Source organism: Ranitomeya imitator, chromosome 1, assembly GCF_032444005.1.
Source record: "Ranitomeya imitator isolate aRanImi1 chromosome 1, aRanImi1.pri, whole genome shotgun sequence".
In the NCBI taxonomy this organism is placed as follows: domain Eukaryota; kingdom Metazoa; phylum Chordata; class Amphibia; order Anura; family Dendrobatidae; genus Ranitomeya; species Ranitomeya imitator.
This window is the reverse complement of record NC_091282.1, coordinates 350,414,400-350,440,332: the sequence shown is the minus strand read 5'-3', so window position 1 is coordinate 350,440,332 and position 25,933 is coordinate 350,414,400. Positions and strand designations below refer to the sequence as shown.

Here is a 25,933-nt window from a genome sequence, read left to right as displayed (position 1 = left end):
AGCACTCTGTCAGATCACTGATCTGACATGCAGCGCTGCAGCCTTCACAGTGCCTGCTCTGAGCAGGCTCTGTGAAGCCACCTCCCTCCCTGCAGGACCCGGATCCGCGGCCATCTTGGATCCGGGGCTGGAGGGAGCAGGGAGGGAGGTGAGACCCTCGCAGCAACGCGATCACATCGCGTTGCTCCGGGGGTCTCAGGGAAGCCCGCAGGGAGCCCCCTCCCTGCGCGGTGCTTCCCTGCACCGCCGGCACATCGCGATCATCTTTGATCGCGGTGTGCCAGGGGTTAATGTGCCGGGGGCGGTCCGTGACCGCTCCTGGCACATAGTGCCGGATGTCAGCTGCAATAAGCAGCTGACACCCGGCCGCGATCGGCCGCGCTCCCCCCGTGAGCGCGGCCGATCGGCTATGACGTACTATCCCATCCAGGGTCAGATAAGCCCAGGGCACCTCGACGGGATAGTACGTCTAAGGTCACAGAGGGGTTAAGGTACCACTCCAGTTTTTTATTTTTATTTCACCACCAGAGTGGTATAACTAATACCTGATCACTGCCTGTAGTAAAATACTTATCAGCTGCTGTCTTCTGCTGTACCAGGCACTGCTCTGGTCTTGCTCTGCCATCTTGTGACCGCAGCTCCTGACTTAGGCTACTTTCACACTAGCATCGTGGCGACATACCGACGCATGCTGTGAAAGCGCAGCACAACGGGGGCAGCGGATGCAGTTTTACAACGCATCCGCCGCCCCATGGTGAGCTCCGGGGAGGAGGGGGCGGAGTTCCGGCTGCGCATGCGCGGTCGAAAATGGCGGACACAACGCACCAAAAAACGTTACATGCAACATTTTTTGGTGCCGACGGTCCGCCACAACACGACGCAACCGTTGCACGACGGTTGCGACGTGTGGCAATGCGTTGCTAATACAAGCCTATGGAGAAAAAACGCATCCTGCAGACAACTTTGCAGGATGCATTTTTTCTGCAAAATGACGCATTGCGACGTGCGTTGTACGATGCTAGTGTGAAAGTAGCCTTACAGGAAGTCATAGCTAACAATCACTAGCTCTCAATAAATGTCTTTGAGGGCCTTGTTCTGGCTCTCAGACTTACATTGACTAGGAACTTCCAGTCCACCCAGAAAACACTAGAGAGTCGTCAGGTCACAACTAGCAGAAGACTACAGGAGCAGCACTGAGTATAGCAGAAGATGACTGAGGCAGCTCCAAGAACAGCAGAAGACAGTGGTCGGAATTTTACTACAGGCAAGGAACATATTTTAATGATTCCAGGAGAGAGGAAAAATGCAGAAGTGGTGCTATAAGGAAGTATGTTTAATCTGATTTTATTTTCCAACTTATTTTTTGACAAGATCATTTATAAAACGTACCTGGTCCACTTGGCATGAGGTCGCAGCAAAGACGCATCACTATATTGGAAAGTTGAACAGATGAAGGACAGCAGCCAACAAAATGGTAAAACACCCTGATGCCAGGAATCTGCATAAACATCCAATAACAGATACTTGAATATGATTGTTTTAGAAAAGCTGGCTGTAACTCTACAGATGGAAAAGTCTCTCACCTGTTGCACTCTAGATATACAAGCAGCCATTAAAGATGACTTGCCTCTTCCAGGCTCTGAAACTATCTGATACACAGGGATCCTCCATTCAGTTGACACTTTATTTTCCTGTATGGCAGAATCAATTTGATCAGTGTGTAGGAACTCCAGGATCTTCTTTACCTCAAGATCGCGACCAAGAAACAACTGCTGCTTTTCATGGAGAAAGATGTGATGATGAGCTAATTCTGCCTCCTGCCTTCAAATAAATACAGACAACGATTAGCTTTTTTCTTCTTCTTCATGACAACATCCATTTCAGATCTTTCATTAAAAAAAATGGAATGGAACATTAAGCTGTAAATGGCTGCTAAGAATAAGATCTTACCAAAACTATCTATATTGTATATGCATATTCAATCATCTTACCAAGAAATCTGTCCCTTTTGGGATGAATTTTCTGAATGTTCTGGGAACGTAAGAAGAATTCTCTTTTTAAGAAACTCTAAAATCCACGATGAGAATTCAGAGGAAAAACTCAATTCCACCTAAAACCAAAAAATACATACATCAAAATCTACACTCACAATGAGCTGCTGAGCTCAGTGATTGGAGTGCGGGTGTCAGGTCACTGCTGTAACCGGTCAACTAAGAATGGAACAGCGAAGGCTGAATAGCAGATCTTTATTATTTCAATTAATTAGTTACGGAAATGATGAAAATTTAATCCTTATTTAGATATTTTTAAAATAGGACAAGCTGGTAATAACCAGCACTGAAAGCTCTCTGAGGCAGATGATAGCGGCAGTGCTACTTAAATGGCTCCACTCCTATACTCTGGCATTATTCCTTCCTTCCATAGTATTGGTCAATGACTCCATGAATTATTACTTTCCCTTTTACTAGAAAGCAAAGTAAAAAAAAGAAGGTCTGAGAGTAGAGCTCTCAATTCAATAGAGAGAAACCACTAGCTGGCTCAATTTGTAGCCATCTGCCTTATATTTATCCTGGAATAGAAGATATACGGCACTCCCACTATATGGGTGCACAAGAAGTGTTCCAATCTTTTGAACACAGTAGGAAGATACTGGACAGTCAAACTTATGTCAGATGTATATGGTTGTATTGCAAATACCATCTACAAAATTCATCTGCTATGAACTATAGGAAATATAACCATGAGAAACTATGACTGCCTTTGGGGTTTGTCAAAATATTAACAAGATAGTCAGTGCTCCCATTAATTGTTGTGTAGGTTTATGGTTGGTGCTAGTTCCCATTACGCCAACCACTACATCACGTTACAAATTATTATGCAGATGCTATTTTTCTCTGATTTGCAGCATTAAGCAGTCACATTCACTGAAATCAAAAGCTTTTTCGATCAAAAATTACAAAAAAACTCAGTGCTTTCAGACCTCAAATAATGCGAAGAAAGCAAGTTCATAATCATTTAGAAACAACAATACTAATGTTTTAACTCAGGAAGAGTTCAGAAATCAATATTTTGTGGAATAACCATGATTTTTAATTATATTTAAGCAGTTCTTTGTTTGATGGCTTGTGACTATTCATCATCCTCTTGACTACATTCCAGAGGTTTTCAATGGGGTTCAGGTCTGGAGATTGGGCTGCCCATGACAGCGTTTTGATGTGGTGGTCTCTTAATTTTTGCCAGAGCTGTACATCTTTATCCAATTTGCATGGTAATTTGAAATGTGGTGTAAGCTCTCATCCGAATACACGAATAGAAGGAGGAAGACACTGCACACCAAATGGCATAGAAGAATGCTTCAAAGAGGATTTACCCCTCTACTTACTGTAGTTGTAATTTATTGACACGATATATTAATCATAAATATTTTATGTTCATAAATCACACTGCAGTAAGTACTTGAGTAAATAGCAATGTTTTTGGTACAGCAATCTCTTTCTTCATCAGGCATGTAGAAAATATTCAGCTCACATATCAGAGAAAAGTCAGGGTTCTGGCTAGGTTTTCCTAAAACGTAAACCAGGACACATCTGTACATCACACATATAGAGGTGTGATTTACATTATGTACATAATATATTAATAAAACGGTATATTATGCTTGAAGCATGCTTTTGTGTCATTTGTGTTAGCAGGTGACCAGATACGCAACGCACAGATGAGCTGGAGGCGGAAACAGACAACAAACTATTTATTGCTTCTGGTATGGTGGGAACTTATGAAGCAGTTTAACAATAGAAAACAGCACAAACACAAGTGGATTACGGTATACAATGCAGAACATACAATAATTTCAAGCTAAATAACCGGAGAAGTGTCTTAGGTCGCGTTCAGTATTTGATACTAGTATTTTTATGCCAAAATCAGGAGTAGAACAATCAGAGGAAAAGTATAATAGAAACATATGCACAATTTCTGCATTTTTCACCCACTCCTGGTTTTGGCTTACAAATACTGAGGTCAAATACTGAACGTGTGAATGTGGCCTTAGATGATTATACTGGTGTCTCTCTGACAGGTATGGTACACACATTTCTGGGAGAGCTGCTACACTAGGTCCTCTTGACACAATGATCAAGCAGGGGTTCTTCAGGAGTATCATCGCCTCCTCTTACATTTGTATTCATCATAGTTTTTTCCTTCTTCTACTGTTTCACTTTGTAGTTTGTCTGAGGAAGGTCTAACCTACAGACCAAAACGTCATTTTGTGAATTTTTTAGATTGCATTTCAAATAAAACCATTTATATCTACAATCACTTTGGGAGTGCCAAGCATCTTCCGAGCACCTTCTCACAAAAAAAAAATTTCAACACATTTATTCAATACATTATTATTAGTGATGAGAGAGCTTTTTTGTGTGCTAATAGAGTATCTTCGGCGAGCTTGAATACTATGTTGGCGTCGCCATGGCTGAATGTCTCGCAGCTGTTCAACAAAGAACACGTTCCCTGCACACTTGCTCATCGCTAATTATAATTGATTTGAATTGTCAGGTGCTAGTAGTGTGTAGATGAGATGATATTATCACTGTAGGAATGTGCTTGCTGCTTGCACATAATGGAAAGGTTGCTGGCTGTGTTCAGTGACTCAGCTGCTCCTCTTATATACAAATGGCTCACCCTTCTCCTTTCTAGTAATACCTGCCTATTATATCAGAGACTAGAGGCTGGCCTTAGATGACTAATCAGAGCTAGCTGAACAATTCTCTAGCGGCCGTCCATAACCTGTCACCCGCTGCCACATGTTCAGGTTCCAGGGCAGGCGCAGAGAGGCATTGCTGAAGCTATGGAGGGTGTATAACAGCTCTTTGTAATAACCTAGTGCAAGTAAATAGGCTTTACTGAGTATACTCAGTGCATTCAACTAAATACTGCATAAATTAATACACAAACACACAAAAAAAATTCCCAGGAAATCCTCATTTAAATTTTCTAATTTTCTTTGACCATATTTGGTGTCACATTACTATTAAATCTATTAAATACATAAAGAAATTTTCTCTGTGTGCCTCAGGAGGTTCCACCATGCTGTTCTGTGTGTGGCTATACGACAACTCACTGCAGCAGAAGCCTACCCACTGATCAACGGGAGATCCGTCGATGTTCTCTGCAGGATTTCTTGAAGACTGTTTCAAGATCATACAGAAAAAGCTGCAGACTAACAGATCATGAAGACAAAAATATTTCTGGATTTTCGATTTTTTTTTTTTGAAACATTAATTTCTAGGTTTTGTGGTTCATTAATACATAAAGTAGCACTGATGGGCACTGTAACTTTAATCTCTTCTTTCTCCCTGTGGTTTTTTACACGCGGTCCTAAAACACATTGGCATTCACAAATCTTAGCACTACCAGTCCATAAAATAAAAGTAACTAAAATTGTAAAAGCAAAATATTAGAAACATAAGTACTAATTACAACTTACAAGGTTTATTAGGTTCATCTCATAAATTAAAAATCTATGGTCAAATTCTGTATCTCATTGATTCTTCATTAAATTTGTGAGAAAATAAAAAAAACACACTCAGTAGGCAATTTACAACTGATCAATTTAAAAATCTAAATAAAAAAAGAAGATCTGCCCTTTTCTGACTTACTTATATATAACACAATACTCTGTTTAGTATATTTGCATTGTAAAATATTATCTGTTGCAAAAATATAAATCCTAGTGCAGGCATGTCAAACACGCGTCCCGCGGGCCGCATGCGGCCCTTTACAGGCATATCTGCGGCCCGCACAAAAGTCTCCAACTTTGTCTCTAAACACAAAGTTTGAGACTTTTGTGCGGGCCACAGATGCTCAAAACTTCACGATCAGCACTTCCGGCTCTTCATTCATTGGCCGATATCCCTGCATATGACCTGCTTACGTGATCAGCAGCCGACCAACTAGCTCCGTGTCAATCCATGACGTCTGTACTTTGGTCGGCTGCTGATCATGTAACCAGGTTATATGCAGGGATATGGGCCAATGAATGATGACCCGGAAGTGCTGATCGTGAGTTTTGTACATCTGCGGATCGCGTGGCTGCTGATCTCCGTCCTAAATCAGGAAGGCTTAGAGTGACTGTGACCGAGGAAGAAGGGACCCACTGCCGCACAGGCAAAGTCCAAGTAAGTGAGTGGCCATCCTGTGTGTAACGGTACCATTAACCCCTTCCCAACCTTTGATGCCACGTAGGCGTCATGAAAGTCGGTGCCAATCCGACCCATGACGCCTATGTGGCGTCATGGAAAGATCGCGTCCCTGCAGATCGGGTGAAAGGGTTAACTCCAATTTCACCCGATCTGCAGGGACAGGGGGAGTGGTAGTACAGCCCAGGGGGGGTGGTTTCACCCCCCCCCCATGGCTATGATCGCTCTGATTGGCTGTTGAAAGTGAAACTGCCAATCAGAGCGATTTGTAATATTTCACCTATTATAACTGGTGAAATATTACAATCCAGCCATGGCCGATGCTGCAATATCATCGGCCATGGCTGGAAACACTGATGTGCCCCCCCACCCCACCGATTGCCCCCCCCAAGCCACCGATCAGTCCTGCACACTCCCCCGCTCCCCTCCGTCCCGTGCTCCAATCCACCCCCCGTGCTCCAATCCAACCCCATGCTCCGATCCACCCCCGCGCTCCGATCCACCCCCGCGCTCCGATCCACTCCCCCATGCTCCGATCCACCCCCCTTTGCTCCCCCCACCCCATCATACTTACCGATCCTCCCGGGGTCCGTCCGTCTTCTCCATGGGAGCCGCCATCTTCCAAAATGGCGGGCGCATTCGCAGTGCGCCCGGCAGATTCGTTCCAAAGTGCATTTTGATCACTGAGATATAACCTATCACAGTGATCAAAATAAAAAAATAGTAAATGACCCCCCCCCCTTTGTCACCCCCATAGATAGGGACAATAATAAAATAAATAATTTTTTTTTTCCCACTAAGGTTGGGGTTAGAGCTAGGGTTAGGGTTAGGGTTTCGATATGTGCACATGTATTCTGGTCCTCTGCGGATTTTTACGCAGCGGATTTGATAAATCCGCAGTGCTAACCCGCTGCGGATTTATGGCGGATTTTGAAAAAAAATGATAGCAAATAAATGTTTAGTTTTTAATTGCTGTATTTTTGTTAAATATATTAGTTGCTGTTGCTAACTGCAAATATATGTTGCTGTTACATATTACTACTTCATATCTTGTTTTCATTGACTGCTGTTAAAATACGTGTGTGACATTAGCTGCTGTGTGCGGCCCTCGCAACAACCTCTTGTTACTCATGTGGCCCTCGGGATACCCTGAGTTTGACATGCCTGTCCTAGTGAACAAATAACCAAATTACAGATGTTATTGCTAGATGAAAGAATGAGAAGTTTCATTTTTTTACCTTCTCTGGTCCAGCAGTGGAGTCAGTGGCAAGTATCTGGCAGCCATAGTGTAGAATTTGATCTTTTGGAAATCGGTGAGCTATTTGTTCCTTGAGAGACTGCATAAACAAAGCTTTATGACCTTTGTCTTGATACCTTGGAAGAACCTCCTCTGGCAATTCAGGTAGAAAAGATGGATTTCGGAGGCAAAATGCTGCATTGGGATTGTAGTTTCTATAAGCGCCATGCAGAATTTCTGTTCCTGTGACCGACAAGCCATTGATCCAGTGATAGACATCAACAATTTCTTCAGGTACCTCTGTTGCATCTGGTATCCAGCCGGCACTTCAAGAAAATAATCATTTTTAGTTTTTGCTTTTATTATGCACAATAAGATGAGTTACAAGATAATTTCTTCTTTATCAGTCTTGCTACTTCTTATTACTTATCATATTATCCTCATATTATATATAACACTTATCACAATAAGTGTTATATATGACACTTATTATATTATCATATACTTATCATATTATCCTGCAGAATGTAAAGGTACTGTCACACTAGACGATATCGCTAGCGATCCGTGACGTTGCAGCGTCCTCGCTAGCGATATCGTCCAGTGTGACAGGCAGCAGCGATCAGGCCCCTGCTGGGAGATCGCTGGTCTGGGAAGAAAGTCCAGAACTTTATTTCGTCGCTGGACTCCCCGTAGACATCGCTGAATCGGCGTGTGTGACACCGATTCAGCGATGTCTTTGCTGGTAACCAGGGTAAACATCGGGTAACTAAGCGCAGGGCCGCGCTTAGTAACCCGATGTTTACCCTGGTTACCATCCTAAAAGTAAAAAAACAAACACTACATACTTACCTACAGCCGTCTGTCCTCCAGCGCTGTGCTCTGCTCTCCTCCTGCTCTGGCTGTGAGCGTCGGTCAGCCGGAAAGCAGAGCGGTGACGTCACCGCTCTGCTTTCTGGCTGCCCGGCGCTCACAGCCAGACCAGAGAAGCAGAGCGCCGAGGACAGACAGCAGAAGGTAAGTATGTAGCATTTGTTTTTTTACTTTTTAGGATGGTAACCAGGGTAAACATCGGGTTACTAAGCGCGGCCCTGCGCTTAGTTACCCGATGTTTACCCTGGTTACCGGCATCGTTGGTCGCTGGAGAGCGGTCTGTGTGACAGCTCTCCAGCGACCAAACAGCGACGCTGCAGCGATCCGGATCGTTGTCGGTATCGCTGCAGCGTCGCTATGTGTGACGGTACCTTTAGCCCGCAAGGGCAGGGTCCTCGCCCCTCTGTATCAGTCAGTCATTGTTAGTTTGTTTACTGTAAGTGATATCTGTAACTTGTATGTAACCCCTTCTCATGTGCAGCACCATGGAATCAATGGTGCTATATAAATAAATAATAATAATATAAGGGAGTTGTATTTTTATAGATTTGGAGAAAGTAGTTAAGATAGAAACAGAAAACGTTTTATACCGTTCACCTAGAAGCACCACCATGAACGGCATTCCACGGGTGTCCTGGTGACATCGATCTAGTTCACCAAGGCATGTGGCAAAGATTTGGCCTGAAGGAGTGTCCTTAGGGATTCCCCATCTTAAATCACACTCCACCAAGCACATACTGTGAGCTTCACACCACTCTCTGAGTTCAGGGAACACCTATAATGTAATGAACAAACCTAAATATGAATATATATTGTGTTTGCTACTCCATGATCAATACTGGTCTTGTACAACATATTACTTACTTGCATTATGAGCATCTCTCTCTCCGAGTAGAAGTCATCAAATGTGGATGACACAAACACTCTTACAGTGATCCATCCGGAAGGCACATTGTGGGAAGAGCGATTATGTGGTACTTCGACAAACGGCAAACCATTAATCAAGTTCCACATCTGAGGTAAATCCACAGCTGATTCCTGACAACATCGAGATGAATCATATAATAAAAAGTGGAAATTTATGGTCAAATTTTATCCTGGAGAAATTTTACGATTTAAGAACACTTGTAAGTACGGAATTCACAAGCAGGCACAAAATGCCAGACGACTGACTCTGCCCATTAAATAGATCACCATTTACACTTTATTAATACCCATGAATATCAATAAAAGGTGGGAGCCGACCTATTGTCCTTGTTCTGACAAATGTAGTGGTCGCAAGCCATGTAATTAAGAGCTTGTTCTACATAAATAGAATATATTCTTTTATAGCCTACCTAAAGGGCATATTGCCCTCTTTCCTGAAAATCTTTTCTCTTTACAAATTCCAATGATCATAAATTGATGGTCTTAAGTGACTTTGACCAAGATCAACCCAAAACAATTCAAATCGGTCTTGGTCAAAGCAACACTTGCTCTCAAGCTCCCATTAAAAAACAAAACAAAAACGAAGTAGAGATGAGAGGAGATGAGGAGCAGAAGTAGTGAGATGAAACAAACAGGCTTAAAAATAATAATAAATAATCTTTATTTTTATATAGCGCTAACATATTCCGCAGCGCTTTACAGTTTTGCACACATTATCATCAAAATAGATCTGTGCTGCATTTTCTAGCAAGTAATTAATCTAATCACATAACTGGATTCCTATCTACTTTGCTCATTTATATATTATTTATATAATGCTCTAAATGCTGCTGCCTTTGTCTGTGTCACAAAGAACAGGAATATAAGGCTGTGTATACTGTGTGAGAAAGACATTATAGCAGCTGGTCTCCACCCACCAACACAGAGAGAACTGAAAATTAAAGTAAAGGGAGTAGGGGAGAAAACGTGTGAAAAATGAGAATTAATGATCTGGTAGAAGGTTTACACAGTAAAATATCGATATTTGCAGATGATACAAAACTATGTAAAGCAGTTAATACAAGAGAAGATAGTATTCTGCTACAGATGGATCTGGATAAGTTGGAAACTTGGGCTGAAAGGTGGCAGATGAGGTTTAACAATGATAAATGTAAGGTTATACACATGGGAAGAAGGAATAAATATCACCATTACACACTGAATGGGAAACCACTGGGTAAATCTGACAGGGAGAAGGACTTGGGGATCCTAGTTGCCAAGGCAAACAGGATCATGGGGTGCATTAAAAGAGGTCTGGATACACATGATGAGAGCATTATACTGCCTCTGTACAAATCCCTAGTTAGACCGCACATGGAGTACTGTGTCCAGTTTTGGGCACCGGTGCTCAGGAAGGATATAATGGAACTAGAGAGAGTACAAAGGAGGGCAACAAAATTAATAAAGGGGATGGGAGAACTACAATACCCAGATAGATTAGCGAAATTAGGATTATTTAGTCTAGAAAAAAGACGACTGAGGGGCGATCTAATAACCATGTATAAGTATATAAGGGGACAATACAAATATCTCGCTGAGGATCTGTTTATACCAAGGAAGGTGACGGGCACAAGGGGGCATTCTTTGCGTCTGGAGGAGAGGTTTTTCCACCAACATAGAAGAGGATTCTTTACTGTTAGGGCAGTGAGAATCTGGAATTGCTTGCCTGAGGAGGTGGTGATGGCGAACTCAGTCGAGGGGTTCAAGAGAGGCCTGGATGTCTTCCTGGAGCAGAACAATATTGTATCATACAATTAGGTTCTGTAGAAGGACGTAGATCTGGGGATTTATTATGATGGAATATAGGCTGAACTGGATGGACAAATGTCTTTTTTCGGCCTTACTAACTATGTTACTATGTAATACAAGTCATATGTTGGCGAGTCGCCCCGCGGGCTAGGGGTACTTGGTACCGGGTCTGGTACTTCACAGGGGGATGTCACGGTGGCTGCGACCCGGTCCGTGGCCCAGGGCGCTCATGAAAAAGGAAATGTCTTTAAAAGGATAGAGTTTGTGTTTGTGACGCCACCTGTGGTATTCGGTCAGAGTGACCGACTCTGCTTTAAGGGGTCCACCGGGGTGATCTTATGGCAGCTAGAAGTATGAAGGTGAAGTATATCCCCAGGGCTTCCCAATGTGTAGATGGTGGATGGTGAGAGGCGCAGAGAAGAACGAGGACACAAGGTTGCAGTCTCTTTACCTATACTGAAGACTTCAGCATCCACAGTCCAGAGCACTAGATCTCAGGGTAGGCAGAGTCTGGCCGGTTTGGAGGCAAGTCCAGAGTACCAGGTGGAAATCAGTAGCCTTCATTGGCGCTGCAGTGTTGTAGTCCCTTACTGTTAAGCTTCTCATAAGGTCCTCACAACTGTTGTAGATGTTATGTCTCTCGCGCTGTCCCCCGGATAGGACAAACCCGTATGACTGGTGGCTTGAGGCAGTTTATAGGGACTCTATCATGCTCTAGCCTCTAAGGGGTGCCACCGTGCCTCCTGGGTGTAGGGCGAACAGGTAACGTGAAATTAGCTGTTCTGCCGGTCTCTGGAGCAAGGCATAAAGGTCGTTACTCCCTCTGTGTTCCGGCTACTGGGATTCTACGCCTTACAAGGAGGCAGCCTGTGTAGGGCTGGTCCCCTTCGGATATCCACTCCTTTGCTATGACGTCTTTGCACGCACGCTGCAATACAATTCTGCCTTCGATGTCTCTTTCTAAGAACTGCAGCTCTGAGGGCATGCACAGCTCCGTTTCCTTCTCCTTTGCTCTCCGACAGGATCCCTCCCCTGCCAGGGACCAACTAACTGAGCGGAGCTCAGCCAGCAACTGACTAACTTTCCCTACAGGCAACCAGTTTTACCTAAGTGTGGGGAGTGACCTAATAAATAGGAGCAAGAGCTCCCCCTGGTGGCATGGAGTGTGAAATGGGTTGCATGTTTGTGATACCTGGATGCAGGTATCCTTCATTGCCTCCAAACATAGCATTACTCTCCTTGAGAGGAAAGCAATACCACTGCGACAACCAGGACCCTGGAGCGCCGCATTGGCAGCAGATTAATCTCTGTAGTGTCCAGCCATTCAATGGAGAATAGATATTTATTCAGGAACAAAGATAACACCGCTTACAACTGGTATTTCTTATAGCTTAGGCTCTTAGCATCTTGTCTGTCAGCTTGAAAAGTGAAAGTAGAAATGTGCTCCTGCTACACACACAGTGAGTGCTCAGGAACTTCTTGGCTTCTTTCTTTTTAACAAAGCAATACAACACTACTGCTAGAAACAGAAAACCATGCACTATTAAATAGTAGTAAGTAGTTGATGCAATATATGCAATAGGCGGCTACATTCCAACACCCCTACTCAACAACTACTTATCCTGTTAGGCCGGTTTCACACATCGTGATATTTCCGGTACCAGAAAAAAAAAACGGTACCGGAGATGACAGCGTCCGTGTGTGTAATACTTGCTGCACAAGAGTGGCAACCATGTGCCGCATCAGTACCACACGGACAGGCTCTAGGGAAGAAGCGCTACAGTAAGCGACACTTACTGTGGGACTGGATGCTTAAAGGGTTAAAATTGTATGTTAATTAGTTTCACAAAATAATGTTTGACTGCACGTTATGTGAAAATAGTAACCGTAGGTTCATAGCTATTCATGTGCTGTCACTGGACACATCAAAACTCCACATGCGGACGCATCCACATTCAACGCATGTCCCTGCGTACTTAATGTTAAAGATTAAAAAAAAGAGAAAAATTAGAGCAGCACAAAGAAGAAAAAGAAAAAAAAAAATTTGGATGCAAAGCCCCCCAGGCATAGACCAAACCTCAATTGTTGGAATCTAAAAAATGAAGGCAGCACACCATTCTTAGGCTACATTCACATTTGCGTTGTGCGGTGCAGCGTCGGCGACGCAACGCAAATGTAAATGCATGCATAATGCAGCATTTTGTGACACATGCGTTCACTTTTGCATGCTATTTGGCGCAGAAAAAACTGCATCATGCAGCGTCCTCTGCGCCCTGACAGTTGCGCCACAGTGACGCATGCGTTACAAAACGCAAGCGCAACGCATGTCCATGCGCCCCCCATGTTAAATATAGGGGCGCATGTCGCATGCGTCGCCGCGGCTGCGCCCGACGCCCCGCTAATGTGAACGTAAAGACACAAAAGAGAATGGTAAAACCAAAAACACTCAGTTTGAAAAAATGTTTGCAGTAATCCGCAAGTGCTAGTAAAAGATGTAAATAACAGGGTATTTGGTTGATACGTTTTTTGCAAAAAATGTATACTAAGCTGCTCTACCAATCTTCACGGTATACCCTTATCAGAGCAGTCCTAACTAATGTATGCAATCCCTATCTGATGTATTTAAAAACCTGATCATCTGTATATTACCTGTGTGAACAGGGTTCAGAGAGGAAAAATCCATGTGTGCATACAGGGCAGAACAGCTTATGTGCAGCTAGCCCAAGAGGAGTGGTGGAACTCCCCAGTCTTGTAGACACAAGAGAACAATCATGGAAACAGGAACACATGGGCTACTTGCACAGTGAACAAGTCTGTAAGAACATGTTCACACACCACCAAGAAACCTGAAGACACAAAAGAGAATGGTAAAACCAAAAACACTCAGTTTGAAAAAATGTTTGCAGTAATCCGCAAGTGCTAGTAAAAGATGTAAATAACAGGGTATTTGGTTGATACGTTTTTTGCAAAAAATGTATACTAAGCTGCTCTACCAATCTTCACGGTATACCCTTATCAGAGCAGTCCTAACTAATGTATGCAATCCCTATCTGATGTATTTAAAAACCTGATCATCTGTATATTACCTGTGTGAACAGGGTTCAGAGAGGAAAAATCCATGTGTGCATACAGGGCAGAACAGCTTATGTGCGGCTAGCCCAAGAGGAGTGGTGGAACTCCCCAGTCTTGTAGACACAAGAGAACAATCATGGAAACAGGAACACATGGGCTACTTGCACAGTGAACAAGTCTGTAAGAACATGTTCACACACCACCAAGAAACCTGAAGACACAAAAGAGAATGGTAAAACCAAAAACACTCAGTTTGAAAAAATGTTTGCAGTAATCCGCAAGTGCTAGTAAAAGATGTAAATAACAGGGTATTTGGTTGATACGTTTTTTGCAAAAAATGTATACTAAGCTGCTCTACCAATCTTCACGGTATACCCTTATCAGAGCAGTCCTAACTAATGTATGCAATCCCTATCTGATGTATTTAAAAACCTGATCATCTGTATATTACCTGTGTGAACAGGGTTCAGAGAGGAAAAATCCATGTGTGCATACAGGGCAGAACAGCTTATGTGCAGCTAGCCCAAGAGGAGTGGTGGAACTCCCCAGTCTTGTAGACACAAGAGAACAATCATGGAAACAGGAACACATGGGCTACTTGCACAGTGAACAAGTCTGTAAGAACATGTTCACACACCACCAAGAAACCTGAAGACACAAAAGAGAATGGTAAAACCAAAAACACTCAGTTTGAAAAAATGTTTGCAGTAATCCGCAAGTGCTAGTAAAAGATGTAAATAACAGGGTATTTGGTTGATACGTTTTTTGCAAAAAATGTATACTAAGCTGCTCTACCAATCTTCACGGTATACCCTTATCAGAGCAGTCCTAACTAATGTATGCAATCCCTATCTGATGTATTTAAAAACCTGATCATCTGTATATTACCTGTGTGAACAGGGTTCAGAGAGGAAAAATCCATGTGTGCATACAGGGCAGAACAGCTTATGTGCAGCTAGCCCAAGAGGAGTGGTGGAACTCCCCAGTCTTGTAGACACAAGAGAACAATCATGGAAACAGGAACACATGGGCTACTTGCACAGTGAACAAGTCTGTAAGAACATGTTCACACACCACCAAGAAACCTGAAGACACAAAAGAGAATGGTAAAACCAAAAACACTCAGTTTGAAAAAATGTTTGCAGTAATCCGCAAGTGCTAGTAAAAGATGTAAATAACAGGGTATTTGGTTGATACGTTTTTTGCAAAAAATGTATACTAAGCTGCTCTACCAATCTTCACGGTATACCCTTATCAGAGCAGTCCTAACTAATGTATGCAATCCCTATCTGATGTATTTAAAAACCTGATCATCTGTATATTACCTGTGTGAACAGGGTTCAGAGAGGAAAAATCCATGTGTGCATACAGGGCAGAACAGCTTATGTGCAGCTAGCCCAAGAGGAGTGGTGGAACTCCCCAGTCTTGTAGACACAAGAGAACAATCATGGAAACAGGAACACATGGGCTACTTGCACAGTGAACAAGTCTGTAAGAACATGTTCACACACCACCAAGAAACCTGAAGACACAAAAGAGAATGGTAAAACCAAAAACACTCAGTTTGAAAAAATGTTTGCAGTAATCCGCAAGTGCTAGTAAAAGATGTAAATAACAGGGTATTTGGTTGATACGTTTTTTGCAAAAAATGTATACTAAGCTGCTCTACCAATCTTCACGGTATACCCTTATCAGAGCAGTCCTAACTAATGTATGCAATCCCTATCTGATGTATTTAAAAACCTGATCATCTGTATATTACCTGTGTGAACAGGGTTCAGAGAGGAAAAATCCATGTGTGCATACAGGGCAGAACAGCTTATGTGCAGCTAGCCCAAGAGGAGTGGTGGAACTCCCCAGTCTTGTAGACACAAGAGAACAATCATGGAAACAGGAACACATGGGCTACTTGCACAGTGAACAAGTCTGTAAGAACATGTTCACACACCACCAAGAAACCTGAAGACACAAAAGAGAATGGTAAAACCAAAAACACTCAGTTTGAAAAAATGTTTGCAGTAATCCGCAAGTGCTAGTAAAAGATGTAAATAACAGGGTATTTGGTTGATACGTTTTTTGCAAAAAATGTATACTAAGCTGCTCTACCAATCTTCACGGTATACCCTTATCAGAGCAGTCCTAACTAATGTATGCAATCCCTATCTGATGTATTTAAAAACCTGATCATCTGTATATTACCTGTGTGAACAGGGTTCAGAGAGGAAAAATCCATGTGTGCATACAGGGCAGAACAGCTTATGTGCAGCTAGCCCAAGAGGAGTGGTGGAACTCCCCAGTCTTGTAGACACAAGAGAACAATCATGGAAACAGGAACACATGGGCTACTTGCACAGTGAACAAGTCTGTAAGAACATGTTCACACACCACCAAGAAACCTGAAGACACAAAAGAGAATGGTAAAACCAAAAACACTCAGTTTGAAAAAATGTTTGCAGTAATCCGCAAGTGCTAGTAAAAGATGTAAATAACAGGGTATTTGGTTGATACGTTTTTTGCAAAAAATGTATACTAAGCTGCTCTACCAATCTTCACGGTATACCCTTATCAGAGCAGTCCTAACTAATGTATGCAATCCCTATCTGATGTATTTAAAAACCTGATCATCTGTATATTACCTGTGTGAACAGGGTTCAGAGAGGAAAAATCCATGTGTGCATACAGGGCAGAACAGCTTATGTGCAGCTAGCCCAAGAGGAGTGGTGGAACTCCCCAGTCTTGTAGACACAAGAGAACAATCATGGAAACAGGAACACATGGGCTACTTGCACAGTGAACAAGTCTGTAAGAACATGTTCACACACCACCAAGAAACCTGAAGACACAAAAGAGAATGGTAAAACCAAAAACACTCAGTTTGAAAAAATGTTTGCAGTAATCCGCAAGTGCTAGTAAAAGATGTAAATAACAGGGTATTTGGTTGATACGTTTTTTGCAAAAAATGTATACTAAGCTGCTCTACCAATCTTCACGGTATACCCTTATCAGAGCAGTCCTAACTAATGTATGCAATCCCTATCTGATGTATTTAAAAACCTGATCATCTGTATATTACCTGTGTGAACAGGGTTCAGAGAGGAAAAATCCATGTGTGCATACAGGGCAGAACAGCTTATGTGCAGCTAGCCCAAGAGGAGTGGTGGAACTCCCCAGTCTTGTAGACACAAGAGAACAATCATGGAAACAGGAACACATGGGCTACTTGCACAGTGAACAAGTCTGTAAGAACATGTTCACACACCACCAAGAAACCTGAAGACACAAAAGAGAATGGTAAAACCAAAAACACTCAGTTTGAAAAAATGTTTGCAGTAATCCGCAAGTGCTAGTAAAAGATGTAAATAACAGGGTATTTGGTTGATACGTTTTTTGCAAAAAATGTATACTAAGCTGCTCTACCAATCTTCACGGTATACCCTTATCAGAGCAGTCCTAACTAATGTATGCAATCCCTATCTGATGTATTTAAAAACCTGATCATCTGTATATTACCTGTGTGAACAGGGTTCAGAGAGGAAAAATCCATGTGTGCATACAGGGCAGAACAGCTTATGTGCAGCTAGCCCAAGAGGAGTGGTGGAACTCCCCAGTCTTGTAGACACAAGAGAACAATCATGGAAACAGGAACACATGGGCTACTTGCACAGTGAACAAGTCTGTAAGAACATGTTCACACACCACCAAGAAACCTGAAGACACAAAAGAGAATGGTAAAACCAAAAACACTCAGTTTGAAAAAATGTTTGCAGTAATCCGCAAGTGCTAGTAAAAGATGTAAATAACAGGGTATTTGGTTGATACGTTTTTTGCAAAAAATGTATACTAAGCTGCTCTACCAATCTTCACGGTATACCCTTATCAGAGCAGTCCTAACTAATGTATGCAATCCCTATCTGATGTATTTAAAAACCTGATCATCTGTATATTACCTGTGTGAACAGGGTTCAGAGAGGAAAAATCCATGTGTGCACGTAATGTGAACGTAGCCTGAGTGAAAAAGCAGGAGCTACTTTTATTAGCCCATCTAAGCAACATTTCGGTTCCAAAAGATGTGAACCTTTTTCAAGACTGTTTCACAGTCACAACACATGCATGGATAGCCTGTTTGTTGGGCTCTCTATGCATGTGTTGTGACACGCACAAAACAAGCCCCCACATGACCATATTGACCGAAAAATAAAAACGTTATGGCTCCGGGAAGACGGGAAGCAAAAAAATTAAACACAAAATGGAAAATACCTCTGATCGTTAAAGGGTTAACAACTTCGTAGCCAAGTTTCTCAAATCTGACCAGTGTCACTTAATGAGGTAATAACTCTGGAATGTTACACCATATCCGAGTGATTCGGAGATTGTGTTTTTGTGACACATTATAATTTATAATAATGGTAAATTTAGCCCCTTAACGCCCACCAATATGCCTTTTAATGGCGGCAGTTAACGGTACTTATTCCTCAGTGCCGCTTTTTAACGGCGCTGAGAAATAAGGTTATAGCACCCCCCAGTGTCTGAAAATCTCCAGAGTCTCAGCTATCGGGGGTAGCCGAGACCCCGAAGAACATGATTTAGGTCGATTTTTTACCATCCCGAGTTGCGATCACCGTTATTCACGGAATAACAGCAACCGCAAAAAAAAGTTTGATTTCCCATTTATCTCTCTCTCTTCTGATATGATCTAGCACCTCAGAGGAGAGAGAAAATGGGGTCCCCCTAAGCCCACCCAGTACCTCTGGCACTTTCTGCATCCCCCACTTCTGTTCCCCGGTGTCTTATTCCAGGAAGAAAATGGCGGGCACATGCACAGTGCGCCCACCGAGATATACCAGCCGGTACCCGGCAAAAATAGATTTTTTCTATTGGTTCATTTTGATCACTGTGATTACCCCCCTTAGTTAGGTAAAAATAATAAAATAAAAAATGTATTTTTTTCCATTAGGGTTGGGGTTGGGGCTAGGGTTATGGTTAGACCTAGAATTAGGGTTGGGGCTAGGGTTAGAGCTATGGTTATTGTTGGGATAGGGTTGGAGCTAGGGTTAGGGCTAAGGTTACGGTTGGGGCTAGGGTTAGAACTAGAGTTAGGGTTGGGGATAGGGTTGTGTTGGGGTTACGATTGTGGTTAGGGGTGTGTTGGGGTTAGGGCTATGTTGGGGTTGGAGTTAGAATTGGGTGCTTAGGTACATCTGGGGGCCCCCAAACGTGACATGATGCCCACCAATAATTTCAGCCAATTTTGCGTTCAAAAAGTCAAACGGTGCTTCTGAGCCCTGCCATGCGCCCAAACAGTGGCTTTTCCCCACATACGGGGTATTGGCGTACTCGGGAGAAATTAAACAACAAATTTTGTGGTCCATTTTCTCCTTGTAAAAATAAAAAAGTTTGCTTCCAAAGTACATTTTTTGTGATAAACGAGATTTTTTTTTCCTTCCACATTGTGTGAAGCACCTGAAGGGTTAATATAAACCTCTTGAATGTGGTTTTGCGCACCTTGAGGGGTGCAGTTTTTAGAATGGTGTCACTTTAGAGTATTTTCTGTTATATTGACCCCCCAAACTCACTTAAAATGTGAGGTGGTCCCTAAAAACAAATGGTTTTGTAAATTTTGTTAGAAAAATGAGAAATTGCTGGTCAACTTTTAACCCTTATAACGTCACAGCAAAAAAAAAAATTTGTTTCCAAAATTATGCAGTTGAACAGTAGACATGTAGGACATGTTATTTATTAACCATTTTGTGCGATATGACTGATTTAATGGCACAAAAATAAAAATTTTGAAAATTGCAACATTTTCCAAATTTTTGCCAAATTTCCGTTTTTTTTCATAAACGCAAGTTATATCGAAGACATTTTACCACTAACATGAAGTACAGTATGTCAAGAAAAAATATTCTCAGAATCAGCGGGATCCATTTAAGTGTTCTAGAGTTATAGCCTCAAAGTGACAGTGGTCAGAATTGTAAAAATTGGCTCGGTCATTAAGTACAAAATTGGCTCTGTCACTAAGTGGTTAGGTTACGATTTTGATAAATAAACACAATACATATTAGAAATTTGACAAAAATGACAAAAAAATTGTAATTTTCAAACTCTGAAAGATTATCCCTTTGATCCAGGTAGTCATACCATACAAAATAGTTAATACATAACATTTCCCACATGTCTAATTTACATCAGCACCATCTTTGAAATTTTCTTTTAATTTTGTTAAGATGTTAGAAGTTTTAAAACTGTAGCAGTAATTTTCCATTTTTTTTTTTCAAGGAAATTTACAAAACATTTTTTAGAGCCCTATTCAGTTTTGAAAATATTTTCGGGGACCAATATATTGGAAAACACTAAAAAGTGATAACATTTTGAAAATAACACCCTTCAAAATATAGTAACATAGTTAGTAAGGCCGAAAAAAGACATTTGTCCATCCAGTTCAGCCTATATTCCATCATAATAAATACCCAGATCTACGTCCTTCTACAGAACCTAATAATTGTATGATACAATATTGTTCTGCTCCAGGAAGACATCCAGGCCTCTCTTGAACCCCTCGACTGAGTTCGCCATCACCACCTCCTCAGGCAAGCAATTCCAGATTCTCACTGCCCTAACAGTAAAGAATCCTCTTCTATGTTGGTGGAAAAACCTTCTCTCCTCCAGACGCAAAGAATGCCCCCTTGTGCCCGTCACCTTCCTTGATATAAACAGATCCTCAGCGAGATATTTGTATTGTCCCCTTATATACTTATACATGGTTATTAGATCGCCCCTCAGTCGTCTTTTTTCTAGACTAAATAATCCTAATTTCGCTAATCTATCTGGGTATTGTAGTTCTCCCATCCCCTTTATTAATTTTGTTGCCCTCCTTTGTACTCTCTCTAGTTCCATTGTATCCTTCCTGAGCACCGGTGCCCAAAACTGGACACAGTACTCCATGTGCGGTCTAACTAGGGATTTGTACAGAGGCAGTATAATGCTCTCATCATGTGTATCCAGACCTCTTTTAATGCACCCCATGATCCTGTTTGCCTTGGCAGCTGCTGCCTGGCACTGGCTGCTCCAGGTAAGTTTATCATTAACTAGGATCCCCAAGTCCTTCTCCCTGTCAGATTTACCCAGTGGTTTCCCGTTCAGTGTGTAATGGTGATATTGATTCCCTCTTCCCATGTGTATAACCTTACATTTATCATTGTTAAACCTCATCTGCCACCTTTCAGCCCAAGTTTCCAACTTATCCAGATCCATCTGTAGCAGAATACTATCTTCTCTTGTATTAACTGCTTTACATAGTTTTGTATCATCTGCAAATATCGATATTTTACTGTGTAAACCTTCTACCAGATCATTAATGAATATGTTGAAGAGAACAGGTCCCAATACTGACCCCTGCGGTACCCCACTGGTCACAGCGACCCAGTTAGAGACTATACCATTTATAACCACCCTCTGCTTTCTATCACTAAGCCAGTTACTAACCCATTTACACACATTTTCCCCCAGACCAAGCATTCTCATTTTGTGTACCAACCTCTTGTGCGGCACGGTATCAAACGCTTTGGAAAAATCGAGATATACCACGTCCAATGACTCACCGTGGTCCAGTCTATAGCTTACCTCTTCATAAAAACTGATTAGATTGGTTTGACAGGAGCGATTTCTCATAAACCCATGCTGATATGGAGTTAAACAGTTATTCTCATTGAGATAATCCAGAATAACATCCCTCAGAAACCCTTCAAATATTTTACCAACAATAGAGGTTAGACTTACTGGCCTATAATTTCCAGGTTCACTTTTAGAGCCCTTTTTGAATATTGGCACCACATTTGCTATGCGCCAATCCTGCGGAACAGACCCTGTCTCTATAGAGTCCCTAAAAATAAGAAATAGTGGTTTATCTATTACATTACTTAGTTCTCTTAGTACTCGTGGGTGTATGCCATCCGGACCCGGAGATTTATCTATTTTAATCTTATAAAATGGCTGTCAAACAGTTTATTATCCCTTTAAGTGCTTTTCAGGAATTATGTTAATTTTTACCACCTAAATGTTGCTAATTTCTTAACTCACTAAGGCCGTTATTGGCCTTGAATTGCCATGGCAACCATCAGGACCACACTTTCATGTTCTCAGGATGCCAATGGAGTTAAAGAGGGAGCCCCACACTCCCTCTTAACCTTCTGTATGCTGCAGTCACTAATGACTAAGGGGTCAAATGGCCATGGCCGGTGCCAACACTGATCATGGCTGATGTAGCAGGATATCCAGTATTGTATACAGCTGCTGCATTTTCATCTGTCGGGGGTGCTATTCTCATCTCTCAGGTAAGTTTCAAGTCGTACTGGTGGTTATTATGCCACTGACTACTGCATAATTTAAAAATAAAAAAAAATTGATACAGAATCTGTGGTCATTTGCTCAACACATAGAACAGCAGACCACCTTCTAGGCTTTGTTTTAAAGGTACTGACCATGTCTCTCTAAACTTCTAAATGTTAAAAATATGAAAATTTACTTTATTGACATCAGTTCATTGCAAGTGGAAATCATATTTATGAGATTCAGACATTTCACTTTTACGCTATTTAATGCCAGTGAGTCCAGCACAGACTGTTCATAGGGAACCCACCTAACATGACACATTTTACCTTGACACTTCCATGTGCATCGTCTTTCTTCTGCCTCCTCATTGTGCTTCCTAGAACCCCCATGGGAAAACTGCAGCTGCCGGTCAGGTTGTGAACCAGTATACTCCCCACCAGGAGTCAATTCATGTCAGTAGCATGTCTACACAAACTGCTGGGTAACAGGACACCATGCTTCGAGCATAGTGTACATTGTGTGTAGCCAGGTAACCCATCGTAAATTACAGGTTCTCAATGTCACTAGGCAAATAAATGAACTTAAAGAAACACTATGCTTATAACAATTATCTTTACTGTGCAGTTGAATGCAGTTTATTAAGGATATCATCCATGCCATTACTGGAAGACATCTCTACCAAATTGAATAAAGGGGTATTGAATAAAGGAAGAGTTTTCTACATCTATACGATAGAGGAGAACTTAACAATTGCTGGGACTGGAACTTATTGGTCTCCAGAATCATTGTAGACCCCTGGTCCTGGAGTATAAGTGTGTATATTATATATATCTTCACTCCATTAATTGTCTATGGGACTGTAGTAAGTGTTGTACTCTGCTTTCTCCAGCAGTCTCATAGTCGATGAATGTAGCCAAGGTCAAGCTCGTGCACCCCTGCTTCATCCAAAACAGGGCTCTGCAGATCTTGATTTTTGGAACTGGTGGTTACTCTATTGATAGATTTCATAAGGAACGAGCAGTGCAAGAGAGAAAAAGTGACAGATATTCAGGGAAAGAGGCATTACAATATAAACAATAAAATAGTCATAAATTATGTATAAACTGTATATATGGCTTATGCCAATTTCTCATTCTCCACAAGTGGATACATTCCCCATCAGAGATCTCTCACCTAGCTAAATCAGACCTCCTTTACTCTGATGAGGTGCAACGCACTGAAACACGTCTGTAAATGGAGAGTCTTTTTTTTTTTTTATTCTATGTCTATGGCAAGACTCGCTAAAAAGTCAATATTGGCTTTGGGTGACACTAGAGTTCCAGCCCACTGCCCATCTGAAGAGAATATTCAAATACAGTTGTGCTGAAACATTTACATACCCTGGCAGAATTTTTGCTTTCTTGGCCTTTCTTCAGACAATATCTAATATATAATTGCCTAGAATACTACTTCCTGCAATTTGTGCCAACTTCCGTGGCTTTGTCTGGAGCTAATGTCCGGAGCTAATGTCCGGAGATTAATTGCCTAGAATACTACTTCCTGCAATTTGTGCCAACTTCCGTGGCTTTGTCCGGAGCTAATGTCCGGAGCTAATGTGCGGAGATAATGTCCGGAGCTAATATCCGGAGCTAATGTCCGGAGATAAGTGACGTCAACAGTGTCCAGTGTCTGATTGGTTGCCGCCTGCTGCGAGCGACCAATCAGAAACGTGCCGTACTGTGACACACTCCGCCCGCCATTTTGGTGTGATTTTTGAATTTTTACCTCACAGCAAGTTTCTACTGCGTGGAGGCGGGCCCAGTGACGTTGCTCTTCAAGCTCCTGCCGAATTTCGTCAAAAAAATGATAATACCATTTACCAAAACTATATATATTTAGTTGTGAAGTGGTTCAGTGACATTTTCACACCAATTTTGAACTTTTGTTTGGTGTTTTCTCCATATACTGCCTATTATTCACTGACTGTTATACTGAGAGACTGCCGTTTATTAACCTCTTCTTTGCCACATTGGGTATATTGCTCTATTATTTGCCACATAAGGACATTGCCCATTATTGCCCAGCAATTTCTCTGCAATATAAACTGCCTATTTATTAATATCTGCATTCCTGCAAAGAACTATTGCCTATTATTAACTGGCTATTTTCCTACTACCTGACACTGCCTCTTATTAACCTGTTGTTTGCCACCACCACGCTTAAAGCTGTTTAGCTTAGCCAACATGAGCTCTAATAGTAAGGATACTAATGACACAGAGCCCAAAGCTGCTGATGGCGCACGTAAGATTAGGTCTGATAGAAAGTATACTAATAATGCAGAGCAAAAAGACGCCGATGCCGCACGTAAGCGCAAACAGCGTGCTAACAAGAGTACAGAGGATAGATGCAAGCGCATGGACACTGTTAAGTATACTAATGACACAGAGTCCAAAGCTTATGATGGCGCACGTAAGATCAGGTCTGATATAAAGTATGGTAATGATGCAGAGCGAAAAGCCGTCGATGCCGCACGTAAGCGCAAACAGCGTGTTAACAAGAGTACAGAGGATAGATGTAAGCGCCTGGATACTGTTAAGTATACTAATGACACAGAGTCCAAAGCTGCTGATGGCGCACGTAACATCAGGTCTGATAATAAGTATACCAATGACGCTGAGCGAAAAGCCGCCGATGCCGCACGTAAGCACAAACAGCGTGCTAACGAGACTATAGAGGACAGACATAAGCGCCTGGACACTGTTAATGCTGCTTGCAATAAACGCATTACTAATGAGTCTTTTGAGGACAAAACTAATCGATTAAGTAATAAAGCTGCTGCTGCTGCACGCTCTCAACGTTGCAAACATAATATTTCCACGTCCTCAGTCATAGATTCTGCCCACAATACAGCTTCTTTGTCTCCATTCATAGAATGTGTGCAGCTTGAAGCTCCTTTAACCGTTGGTAAATCTGCACGTAAGCACAAACACTGTCCTACTTACACTCCAAATGATAAACGCCGTCGCCTGCACACTGTTAAGTCTGCTTATAAGACATGCTTCACACCTGGGCATGCTTATATTAGCCCATCGGTGTACTATGAACGTTGATTTCTTAAATTTTACACTTCTGTAAAAATAAACACAAAAAATTTGGGTACACAAAAAGGCTTTTATTTCTGTTGTACCTATTAGAATTATTTAAAATGAAGGCTTAGCTAAGCCCAAGAGATGATTAAAAATGTTTCATACCAACCCATCAGATGTAAAATTACTGTGAAAATACCTGATGGGCACACAAGTATGCGCCAGTATGGGTACTAAGAGCCTTTCCACATAATAATGAAATATTTTAAAATGTCATAGAACATACCAATATACATAGTTATTGATACATATTATTTATTATTTACATTATTGTTCTTAAGCAAAGAACCGTTGTTGTGGCATTTGCCACAACACGCAAAGTTGTCGTCTGATGTCTTTCATCCCTCCCCTCATAAGCATGTTCATGGATCCTGTGTAACTGTACCTTA

At 41.8% G+C, this 25,933-nt stretch overlaps 1 protein-coding gene across 1 annotated transcript in view; it reads right to left on the bottom strand.

Annotated features, from left to right (window-relative positions):
* LOC138664669 (telomerase protein component 1-like) overlaps nucleotides 1-22,844 on the bottom strand; it is a 38,104-nt gene extending 15,260 nt beyond the window's left edge. Inside the window, exons 1-7 of the mRNA XM_069751615.1 lie at nucleotides 22,746-22,844; nucleotides 9,169-9,342; nucleotides 8,895-9,079; nucleotides 7,433-7,757; nucleotides 1,992-2,110; nucleotides 1,584-1,821; nucleotides 1,390-1,498 (exon numbers count right to left, since the gene is read on the bottom strand). Coding sequence (XP_069607716.1) covers nucleotides 1,390-1,498; nucleotides 1,584-1,821; nucleotides 1,992-2,110; nucleotides 7,433-7,757; nucleotides 8,895-9,079; nucleotides 9,169-9,342; nucleotides 22,746-22,808 — 1,213 coding nt within the window. The 5' untranslated portion in view covers nucleotides 22,809-22,844. The remainder of the gene's footprint in view (nucleotides 1-1,389; nucleotides 1,499-1,583; nucleotides 1,822-1,991; nucleotides 2,111-7,432; nucleotides 7,758-8,894; nucleotides 9,080-9,168; nucleotides 9,343-22,745) is intronic.
* Nucleotides 22,845-25,933: the final 3,089 nt, after the last annotated feature.